Source organism: Bison bison, unplaced genomic scaffold (assembly GCF_000754665.1).
Source record: "Bison bison bison isolate TAMUID 2011002044 unplaced genomic scaffold, Bison_UMD1.0 scf7180017864527, whole genome shotgun sequence".
NCBI lineage: Eukaryota > Metazoa > Chordata > Mammalia > Artiodactyla > Bovidae > Bison > Bison bison.
In genome coordinates, this window is record NW_011495078.1 from 9,428,259 (window position 1) to 9,440,690 (window position 12,432).

The following is a 12,432-nucleotide window of genomic DNA, read 5'->3' on the forward strand; positions in this document are numbered from 1 at the left end:
ATGAAAATGCTTGCTTTTGATTTATAAGTTTAGAAACGATAAGATCTATTTATCATGAAAATCCTTTAGACTGTCATAACATACTATATCAGAGTCTTTCAAAAACAAATAGAGAAAAAAGGAAAAGTGAAGAAGTTAGGAGATCCGTGTCCTCCATCTAAATGAGTCACTGGTTCACCTTTCTGGGCTCCATCTCACTTTATCTTAATGAGAGAACTAGAAGAAGTGAATTCTACCACCCTGATCTGAAACATCATGTTTCAATGCTAGTGTGTCAAATCTAGGTGTGTATGTATCCACATATATTTGGCCTTCAGAAGTTCATTTCATTGATTCTAACAAAGATTCTTTTAAACTCTGTAGACAAGGGAATCAACAAAATAGAGATGAAAGATATAGAATGTATTGTTTTATCGCAGATATTAAATACACGGAATGTACATTAGAGAACTGCTTTCAAAGACCTATGAACACTCCTTAGATACACACACACACACACACATTCATGACAAGGGGAAAACAACAGTGTCTAATGTTGACATGTAACCAGGATCACAGCCAGAACTGCATCACAGGGTGGGGAGCTGGCAGCAAGAGACATCATCAAAGAGCATCATGGCAACGCTGAGCGTTAGGGGCTTCCCTAGTGGCTCGGTGGTGAAGAATCCACCTGCCAGGGCAAGAGACGCATGTTCGATCCCTGGTCCAGGAAGACCCATAAGCTCTGGAGCAACTAAGCCCGTGCACTGCAACTGCTGAACCTGTGCTCCAGAGCCTGGGAACCTCAACTGCTGAAGCCCATGCATCCTAGAGTCCAGAAGCTGCAATTACTGGGGCCATGCGCCACATCTACTGAAGTCTGAGCGCCCTAGAGCCCATGTTCCGAAATAAGGGAAGACCTCGTGGTGACAAGCCCACGCACTCAAAGGGAGAGTAGTCCCTGCCCAGCCCGCTCAGCGACAAAGACCCAGCACAGCCAAAAACATTCTTTAAAAAAAAAAAAACTTACTTAAAAAAACAAAACACTGAGCTTTAAAGGCTCTCAAGAAATTATAGAAGAGGTTGCTGACACCAAAGCTTTTTTGTGTGTGTGATCATTGCACTCTTTTGTGTTAAGCTATCTAACCTCAGAAACATCAATCCAGGACATATGTAATTCCATCCATTCCAGAACGCTCTTCTTCCACAGAGGCTATTTCTTTCCTTGAAAATGAACAAAAAATGCTCATGAACTGGAATCTGATATTTACAAGTTGCTTCTCACAAGGAAATATGAAGACCATGGAGAGAAAACATTGGGGGAAATGAATTCAATCCAACTAGCACTTGTCATTTAATATATTATTTTTCCCTTTCAAGACAATGTAAACTGAATGTATGTAACCATTTCCTTCCATTTCTTCCCTTAGCTCTTTGTTAATCCACAAAGACAAGTCTCCTCCCATAATATGGTTCTACCAAATGAGTCTACTTTCCAAACTAAGGGAACTCCAGGCCAAAACTAACCTTATATTTTCATCATTTGCTAGGCAGGAGCAAGCTGAAAAAGTGGAAAGTCACACTGCAGCATATTTTTTCCTATTTGGGAATTTGGCAAAATGGATCAGATTGGTAAGCAGTCATCAGGAAGAAAGGAGTTATTTCAGAATCAGAAAGTCAGTTCAGGGGAGCAGTTCATAGAACTGGAATAACAGAGCAGCTGATATACTTCAGGATGGCTGGTCATGCCCTTGTCATTTCAGTCACACTCAAAATTTGTCTAGAGTATCCTCTTTGAGGCATGAACATGCGTGTGTATCTTTGTGGGTACATGAGTCATATTTGTATATGGATGAATTCATGTATCAGTGAACAGGAGTGAAAGAAGTGTGAAAGAAGTGATAAATACACTTTAGGAGTGAAAGAACAAATAAATACAACTGATTTATTTGGGAGCAGGGATCATATTTTAAAATTTGTATCATGTCTCCTGTACCCATGATGCATCAGGCACAAAATATTTACATTTAAGTGCATTATTGAATACATGAATGGAAAGAGTGGGAATAAATAAATAAAATTAGAAGGTCAATTAAATGAGCCAACTATAATCCAATGAGAGATTTCTCTTGGACTTAAATAAGCTCAAAACTCTCAGGGTGGCTGGAATGGGAGCTAAAAATAAAGCTTCATTTTATCTGAGTCTTATTCCACTCCAGCCTGGCATAAATCACTAGAGAATATCCACATCCTTGGGGTGGATGTGGATATTCTATCTCCTAACACTAAGGTACTTCCACACTCAATAGTCAATTGCATGGCTCCCTTCTCATGGTGCAACTCTGGGCAATTGGGAAAATTGTGAAGACTAGTAATTTGCTAAGCATTGTATATAGAATTCTAAAGATTTAATAAGCATGAAGAAATACTCCAGACATTGATGCCCACCCCAGATCAAAACAATGTTCAGAGAAGCTTAGTTTTATAAGAATTTTAAGCATTCAAAGGACATCTCTTCCTTACCAAAACAAAGTAAAATTGAAGCATCTTCTGTGCATCATTTGGAGATTAAATGACATGAGCACTTCAGCTAAAGTTGTTTTCAGGTGACATTTAAGGGCGGTGTGAACTTGTCAAGTCGCTAATTTCTTTGAACATTCCCTCTTACACGTAGATGATAATGTATCCCTGTCTGAGTCAGTGCGAACATAAAATGGAATGAGGTGTGTGAACGAACTTGACAGGTGTCTCTCAGCGTAGGATCTCTGATAATGAGATTCCTCTTGCTTATATTTCTCATGTTAGGTGTGGGAGGCAGACTGTGGAGAACTGGCCACATTCAGCTCACTTCAACAAAGGAATAATAAAATCACAATCACAGCCTGATGTCTTATTGTTCAAATCTCAGCCTACGACCCCATCACCTCTGTGAGCCCATTCAGGAAATTCTCCCAAGCCCGAGGGATCATCAGAACAGGGCAATTCTTCTGCAGGGGAAAGCTACAGGAGCCAGCTCCCCTGGGCCAGGCCAGAGAAGTCTTTGCAGTTGCATCATCGTAATTAAAAAGGGTAGCTCTTTTATCTGCCTTTGCTGGCAAACTTTTTCTGGAGACAGAGTTCCCCATCTATTTCCTTACACAAACCAAGCAATCAAGCATGAAGATGTGTCTATGCCTCCTGGACTGTCCCATGTAATAAAATCTATTACTTCATTTTTGTTGAGTGACATTTTTAAAGATAAATCTGACTGCTTATTGTTTTCCTTTGCACTATTAGAAATTCTGGCAGTGTGTTTTTTTGTTTTTTTTTCCCTTTCATTTAGATTGTGTGTGCTTAGTCGCTCAGTCGTGTCCGACTCTTTGCGACCCCATGGACTGAAGCCCGCCAGGCTCCTCTGTCCATGGGATTCTCCAGGCAAGAATACTGGAGTGGGTTGTCATGCCCTCCTCCAGGGGATCTTCCCAACCCAGGGATCAAACTCAGGTCTCCCATGTTGCAGGCAGATTCTTTACAGACTGAGCCACCAGGGAAGCCCAAGAATACTGGTCTGGGTAGCCTATCCCTTCTCCAGGGGATCTTCCCAATCCAGGAATGGAACCAGGGTCTCCTGCAATGCAGGCGGATTCTTTACCAGCTGAGCTACCAGGGAAGCCCCTTGCATTTAGACTACAGGCTCCTTGTCAAGGATTATCTTTGTCTCCTTCGTTGCTGGAACCAGTGGCCCGGATGCAGCACAGATGCTGGCAAAGAGTAGCTGGTCCACATAGAATTTTTGAATCTACTAATTGATATTCAATTGTAGACTTAATGCAGAACAACTTTTAGTATATAAATTATACCGAAGAAGCAATGCAATAAATTCCTACGAGAACCACATTGTCTTTCGTTTTGTGCTGTGTTAATAACAGTTACCTTAACGGTACCTCTCCTGTTCATGGTCAGGTCTGCTAGCTTCGTGTTCTCACTGCTAAGTATTAAATACGTGGAGGTAATAGTTCTTTTTGGTGAAAGACTAGACTGCTTTTCAGAGAGTGGGTGTGTTTGCATCTCCAATCTTTGCCCATTGTGGCAAATTCTCTAAAGGGTTTTCGGGTTGATATTAGGAGTCCTATGGGTCTCAAATTCTTCAGAAGGCACATTCAGTTCTTTCACAGTTTCTTGGAGAAGCAGAATAAATCTTGAAAAGAGGGAAATGAACACTTTCTTATTTAAAAACAGGAATTAGGGACCTCCCTGCTGGTCCAGTGGTAAAGACTCTGAGTTCCCAGTGCAGGGGGCTCAGGTTCGATCCCTGATCAGGGAAGTAGATTCTATAGGCCACAGCTAAGACCCAACACTATCAAATAAAAGAAATAAATAAATCTTTTTTTAAAAGAATAATAATAATAAAAAAAATAAAAACAGGAGTTAGAAAAGCACTTACCAGAACAGAAGTCATCAGAATATCTGTCATAGACAGCCCGGCAGTCCCTCTCGTCACACTCACAGGTGTCCCCATGAATATCCCCCCAGTCTCCAGTGGGGTCCACATCGTGGCAAGAACATTCACCACACACACAAATCCCTAGAGGGGAAAAATAATTTTTTATGGGTCGAATGAAGAAAAATCATGAAAGAAAGCATCTTACACATTGCTCTTTCTTCTGTTGTTCACTTTATATTTGGAAAATATGTGTGTTTGGGAATTATGAAACACCATCTAGAGTGGACAGTAGAGATCCTTCATAAACAAAAGTTATTATCCATGCCGATACTTCTGTGGGATTCCAGGATGTGTCAGGAACACTGTGCTGGTAGGACTCAGAGATAATACCAACACAATTAACAAAAAATGTCACCCTTGCTCTCAAGAGGTTTACAATTTATTTGACCAAAGGAAAAAAAAAGGCTAATAAAAAAACTAGCACGTGAAGCACTAACATTTTGTAAACAAGGACATAAATACTCTAAAAGTTGGGCAAGTGGAAGTCAATGTGAGCAGAAGTAATTAAGGTAGATGGTCTGGATAAGAAGAGAGAAGGGGAAATGTTTTAGGAGGTCTGGAGGTAGAACAATTCAAGGGAGGTCAAGAAAGCAAGAGTGAGCCAAGGAAGGTGGGGATGGACATGGGATCCTCAGCAGACCTGACCTACTGGAGCAGAAGGAGCATATCCAGAAAGACTGAAAAGCAGGCATGGCTGGGTCAGATGAGCCCAGGCTATAGACGACACTGGCATAGGCGGAGAGCGAGGACTCTGGCTTTTTGGAGATTCATATAGAGAAGTGTTAAGTTGTAAATCATATAATTTTGTGTGAACTATTAATAATCATCTTTAGGGCAATGATCTTTAGACCATTTGTGAAAGGAACAAAGTTAAATCCCTTTCTTACCTCTTACATCAAAGTCAATTCCAGCTAAAGATTTAAGGATATAAAACCATAAAATGTAAAATAAAATTCATTTTTATTCAAAAACGTCAAAGCAAATTATTTAAAGAAAAAAAAATAAAAGAATTAACGACATAAAAATCTAAAATTCTGGCTGAGGGCAAGACACCAAAAATGAACTAAAAGATAAAAACAGCTGAAACATGTAGTCATATGTATTTAAAAGACAGAGCTACTTTCACAAACATAAGCAATTCTTATGAATGAATCATCCAAGGACAAATATGCCTACAGAAAAATAGACAAAGGACACTAATTGGAAGTTTTGTCGAGAGAAATAATGACGATAGATAAATGTAAAAAATGCTTATCACTCAACCTGTAACGATTAAGGGTTAAGAGAACTTTAAACAACAGCGAGTTAGAATTATTTCAGACATCAGACAGAAATGAAAAAGAAGATTGTTTTAGGATCAAGAGTTTGTGCAGGTGCAGAGTATAAAATGCACAACTTTCCAGATGGCAGTTTCCCAACATAGACTCTTTAGATGTATGTTACGTATAACAGCTCACTTCAATTCACGTATGTAGAGGCAAGGAAAAGAACTGAAAAGCACATGTATAGGAACATTAAATATGGTGGTATCATGTCATTGAAAAACCACTGGTGATTTAAATGTCCATCAATAGGGCATTCGTGAAGCAATGGTTCCTACATAGCTTATATAATAAATGAAAATATAAGTGAGTGAGTATGATAAATAATCAGACCTGCTCTGCATAAATTAAAGAGAGGACTTTTCCTTATAATTTTTGTCCCAAGTTCAGGCCTTTTGCTTCCCTTTCTCTATGTACAGAAATTGGGCATATTTTACTTTTCTGTGTCAACCTTTAAAAAGATAAAACTGGTAGTGTGTTTAGGCTTTCCATGTAAGCATTACCTATTAAAATGTGTCATTCATTTATAGAAATGCAAAAAAATAATTTTCCAGCTTTCTAGATTTTAACTTGTTTATAGAAGGAAACTGACTACTTACTGATAACTTCAAGTAGTCAGAAAAGCCCAACATGGCTATTTATCTACCAGGACAGCTGACAAAGGGAAAAAGAACACGTATTTTCAAGAATTTTCTTCCAAGTGTTTAATACTAGTTGATTTGATATCAACACTTAGTTAACTCACTTTAAATTACACAATAGCAATACTAATATATTTTTTAAATTCCTGCCTAAGGTCAATCTCAATTTCACATGGCTATATTTTATTCATTATCATATTTTTATTGTTGTGTATCAAAGTTAAATGACTCCATATCAATTCAGTATTGTAACCAAGCCTTTGATTGACTTAATTAAGACACGTTTTTTCTGGAATACCCTCTGAATAATGAGATGGTCACGCTGTAGCTGGTTCTGTTAGTCAAGAGACATTTAACAGAAGTATCTACCAGAATCGCCTTTTCGCTCTACCATGTCATTTCTGGAGGGCTGCCAAAGAAATTACAGGCCCTGAGTTAACTATTTGTTCAGTGAAGCTGCAAGTATGACAGCAACTTTCTTATCTTTCTGCCTTCTTCCCAGTAAAAAAAAAAATAAGAAAGGGACGCTTGTTGGTATGGGAAATGTTGATTTACATCAAAGTCAAAGCCTATAAAAGATGACTTCCACATGGAAGGAAATACACAGGAAAGGTGAAGTAATAATTAAAGAGCTTTGTTTTTTCCCCAATTACGTGGTAATGAATATGAAAGACACACCTCTGTTGCTGCAGACTTTGCCATCTGGAGATGTACATCTTCGCTTGCTCTCCCAGGGGGTGATGTCACACTGGAATTCGCATTTATCTCCATGCCAACCAGCCTGGCAGTAACAGTTTCCACAGTAACACTTTCCGTGGCCTTTACCCAAAATGAATTTTACACAGTGAGGAAAAAAAGCAGCTTTCAAAAGCAGAATTAACTTTCTACCTCTTGGTGATCACTTCTGCCTTTGGAAATAATCAACCTGCTCCATGGTTCTTGCTTAAAATAATCAAATTATATAGCGTGCCACCGAAACAGCATAGGTGTGCCCACATCTACATCATCACACACATAAAGCAAGTCAAGGTGTCCTCTGATTTGTCCTAGCCAGATGGCTGAGGAAAATGACAGAGTGTTCAAGAAACTGCATGAAAGACAGAGAAAGTCTACCAGGCCTCCAGTCACAAATATGTACATCAAACTCAAATGTATATAAGCATTCACTCTGAGAGCATTTCTTGAGTCATTTGAAATTAACCATGAGAAACCAATGGTGCATACTTCCTTGGATGCACAGTATTAATGACTGAGCCATTTCTTTAGCCAGAGGAAACATTTCATCTTTTCATTCAACAGTATCCAACAAGCTATTGTGTTTTACCATGTGGCAGAGGGTTTCAGCTAAATCAACTTTTAGCAGTACTTAAACTACTAACTACAAATAAAACAGCATGGACCCTTGGTATTAAAGTCAAATCCCCTTCCTATCTGTCAAGAGGATACAAGTGCTAGGTAAGGGCAGCCCATCGTTTTGTCTCTAGCTGCCCCCACACCACTGCAGCTCCCATTGCTCCATAAACTATTACTCTGCTTGTTTGTACTTATGTCCATGCAATCTGTAATGATGTCACCTCATCACTTTCTGTGCCCATGTCCAGCAACCCTACAAATTCCCAAAAGATGACAAGTCTTTTTCGCCCCAAATCTCCTTGTATATCCTCTTTTTTTCTGTAGTTATGTCAACAACCATGAACGTGTGTTCTTGCACCTATGATGAAAAACAGCACCATTTTCGTTTTTAGTCTATTCTTTCTGCTGTACATGAATTTATGCTTTATCAGTCTATGGCTAAAGTCTTTGCTCTTGCCTCTCTCTTCTCCATCAGCCATCATCCCAGAGCCTCCATGGGAAACTAATAGCAAGGCTATTTTTCTTTCTAAACACATTCTGGCATTTCTGTTGGCAGGAGTGTCAGTAGGGCCGGGTACACACACATATGAAGGGGAAAATACGATAAAATATGCTGGTCTCATGCTATTTTTGCCTCTCAGATGAGACTTCCTTCATGTAGATATGTATCAGAGAGACAGAGAGAGCCAGAGATGAAGAGAAAGTGCTAGAGTGAAATATAGAGAAAAAGACAAGGACTCAGTGTATAATGTCATGTTTTCTGTCTAAATGAGCTGCAATTGGAGTATCTACAGAAAATCTCTTCTTAAGCTGGAGATGGGGCTTCCCTAGTGGCTCAGATGGTAAAGAAGCCAGCTGCAATGCAGGAGACCTGGGTTCGATCCCTGGGTTAGGAAGATCCCCTGGAAAAGGGAATGGCTACCCACTCCAGTATTCTTGCCTGGAGAATCCCATAGACAGAGGAGCCTGGCAGGCTACAGTCCATGAGGTCGCAAAGAGTAGGACACGATTGAGTGACTAAGCACATAAGCTAATAGACAAGGATCATTTCTACAGCAAATTTTAACTTTTTCACTTAAGCTGACATAAAGACCATCAAATGATTTCATCAGTAGTAAAATATAAAAGCTATACATTTTATTCATGGACTTAAAACTATCTCTATATGTATGCACACAAAAATATCATGAGCCAGTGTTATATCACAAGCCTCAGGAACCTGAGGGTTACACTGAAAGAAAACAAGACAATTGCTTACTAAAAGCTTTTCCTAGGAGTCAGTTTTTTTTTTTTTTTTTTTAAAGGCTTGATTAACTTCTTAAAGTAGAGTTTCCTTTAAGTAGATTATACTTAAAGTAGTATAATCTCAGAAATCTTCAAAGTTTATTTCCTCTGTCATTATAAGAAATTTATGTAACATGCAGCAGTTCGTTAATCTCATGTAAGGCTTACCATGAGATTAATAAATGATCATAAATCTTCATTCCTCACACCCAAATTCTTTGTATGCTTATAAAATTCAGTACTGATAAGGTTATACTAAAAAATCATTGAGATAGAGGTGAACAGGATTATTAGAATAAATCATGTAAAGCTATACCATATGCAGATATGGAAAATTAAGCAGATATCTTCATAATTCAAGTGAAAGTACTGTAATAAGACATAGTTGGATAACCGAGATAAAATATAAGCCTTAGGACAATACACAGCCCAGGCAATGAACATCATTCTTGGCTTTGTGCAAACTGATGGAGTAAGAAAATCTCTTTTTGAATTGCTTCCCTATTGGGCTGTAGAATCACCTCTCAACAGACTGTTTTCATGTGAATGATACATGGAAAAATCTAGAATCCTACACAGTGCCATCGCCAGAGAATTTTACGGGAATGTTGGTTATCTGTGGTCAGAGAGTTTGCACCATGAAATTGCTTTAGCCTCAAACCAACAGCAATAATGAGTGGAAAGGTTGAGCATTAAACATTTCCTGTTCTTTCCAGGTCAATGTTTATATTTACACACGCAAATAGACTTTGCTTTGGCAGTGTGTATCAGAAAACACTGGCTCCACACATGTTCCCTTCCTGTTTTTTGATCTGTGATAACTGCAAATGAAATACCAGGAAGACAAACACATCACATGTGTGGGTAGCTTTATCTAATTTCTAATCATTTTGGAACAAGCCCTTTAGCAGGACTGTCTGAGCAGCATCGAGCTTCGGTCACTGGGAGGAAAAAATGAAGGTTCTTCTCTTTTTGTTTTATCCTGGTTGGTGGAACAGCTAGGACACCAGAGAGAGAGCTCCGAGCTGACCTAAAACAAGAGCATCTGGATGACCACAGGAATTGAAGCCTCAATTTGTTTTGTAAACAAAGCAGCAGCTTAGTGACACTTGATGGCCTTCTGGTTCCTCCCCACCCCGCTGGCTCCTGATCCTTTCAGGGCAAATACTCCTCTGAAATCACCCATTTGGTATGCAGGATAGGATTCTGTGGACAGAGTCTCTTCAGATTTCAATGAAAGAATTAATTACTTATGGATAGAGAGATTAGGCCAGAGGTAAGCAGGTTAAAATGTTTCATAACAGCAGAGAAGAGTGTTCCCAAACTGAAGTGATTCTCACTGCTGTTTACTTTCCTGCCCTGTGCCAGTCTTGGTTGAAACCCTGGGCACAGAGTTGCAGAGAGGGAAGCAGAAGAGAAGGGAACTATTAATATAGTACAAGTGGTAAGAAGGGCTTTCCTTGTGGAGCTCCAAACTCCAGGGCAGGTCTCTATGGGGAGCAATCAATAGCACAGTCTTTGGCATCAGACAGTACGTGTGTGTGCATAGTCACTCAGTCGTGTCCAACTCTTTGCAACCCTTTGGGCTGCAGCCTTCCAGGCTCCTCTGTCCATGGGATTTTTCAGGCAAGAATACTGGAGTGGGTTGCCATTTTCTGCTCTAGGGGATCTTCCTGACCCAGGGGTCAAACCTGCATCTCCTGCATTGAGGCAGGTTCTTTACCCACTGAGCCATCAGGGAAGCCAGGCATGAGATAGACAGGAGTCTAAATTCCATTTAACCCTGGCAAGTCATTTCGGATCCTGGTAAGTTACCTATTGAATAAGAAGTACTCATTGCAGCTCTTGACATTAGCAAGCCTGCAATAATTGATACAACAGAAAAATGGATTGAGTAATGGTTGTCCATAGAAACAATCATGAAAAAAGTTATCTAAGTGTGTGGGGAGGGATAGATTCCAGGCTAATAATCAATTGGTCTTCAATGTCCCCAATAGCACATGAGAGTATTTACAGGGTTATGGTTCAAAATGGGAAAGAAAATGAAATTAAAACATGCAATAGAGAGACTGGGAGAAAAGAGGCAAAATAAAAGCTGAGCAAAGAAGATAGAGTCCAACTAGGACTACTTCAGAACCAGGCAACTGGCCTGTTGCCATAATGATCGGGCTCTTCTCTGGGAACAATGTGATTCTGCATTTAAAAAGTACTAGAAAACAACAACAAAATTCTGTAAAGCAATTATCCTTCAATTAAAAAATAATAAAAAATTAAAGAGAAAAACTCAAAAAATACTAGTCTGCTCTAAGTATCATATGATACCACTTGTAAGTGGAATCTAAAAAAATGATACAAATGAATTTATTTACAAAACAGAAATAGATGCACAGACATAGAAAACACACACTGTTACCAAAGGGGATACCGGGGTTAGGGATAAATTAGGATAAATTTGGAGTTTAGGATTAACAGATACACACTACTCTATATAAAATAAACAACAAGGACCTACTGCATAAGACAGGAAACTATATTCAATATCTTATAATAACCTATAATGGAAAAGAATCTGAAAAAGAATATATATATATGCACAAATATATCATCTGAATCACTATGCTGTACGCTTAAAACTAACACAACACTGTAAATAATACTTCAATAAAATGGTTACAAAATAAAAAGTATAAACAATTTTTCACTGGAAAAGACCCTGATGCCTGGAAAGATTCAAGGCAGGATGAGAAGGGGATGACAGAGGATGAGATGGTTGGATGGCATCACCGACTCAATGGACATGAGTTTGAGCAAACTCCAGGAGATGGTGAAGGACAGGGAAGCCTGGCATGCTGCAGTCCATGGGGTTGCAAAGAGTCAGACACAACTGAGTGACTGAACGACAACAACAAAGGTTTATTAATCTGCTCTGAATGCCTTAGTCTATATCTCCTTATATGAAGTATTTTCCAAATAAACATAGGTTCAGCTTAAATGAGTAAACCCAGTATATAAACTCATAGAGATAGAAGTTCAATGAAACAGGTGACAAAATCAAGTACTTATGTTGTTTTCTGCAAAGTTAATATACATACCTCCACATATTTCTTCTGTTTCATCATCTATGCATTCTCTGTCATCACACTCACAAAATTTACCATAGACAAGTCCATTTCCATCTGAATTATCACATTTACACCTGCCACAGTGACATGTACCTAAACCATTAAAACAAAGCAAAAATTATTTGTTAAATGCATATAAATTATAATTAATGAATTTTAACCTCTCTTTCATGGATAAAGACAATTCCAATCAATTTTATGTTCCAATTAGGTTTTACTGGGTATGATGAGATGGATAATGACATTCT

At 38.8% G+C, this 12,432-nt stretch overlaps 1 protein-coding gene across 1 annotated transcript in view; it reads right to left on the minus strand.

Moving 5' to 3' along the window:
• The window catches only part of ITGBL1 (integrin, beta-like 1 (with EGF-like repeat domains)), a 236,932-nt gene that overhangs the window by 111,561 nt on the left and 112,939 nt on the right, over window positions 1-12,432 (minus strand). Inside the window, exons 3-5 of the mRNA XM_010831480.1 lie at window positions 12,155-12,277; window positions 7,104-7,244; window positions 4,403-4,543 (exon numbers count right to left, since the gene is read on the minus strand). Coding sequence (XP_010829782.1) covers window positions 4,403-4,543; window positions 7,104-7,244; window positions 12,155-12,277 — 405 coding nt within the window. The remainder of the gene's footprint in view (window positions 1-4,402; window positions 4,544-7,103; window positions 7,245-12,154; window positions 12,278-12,432) is intronic.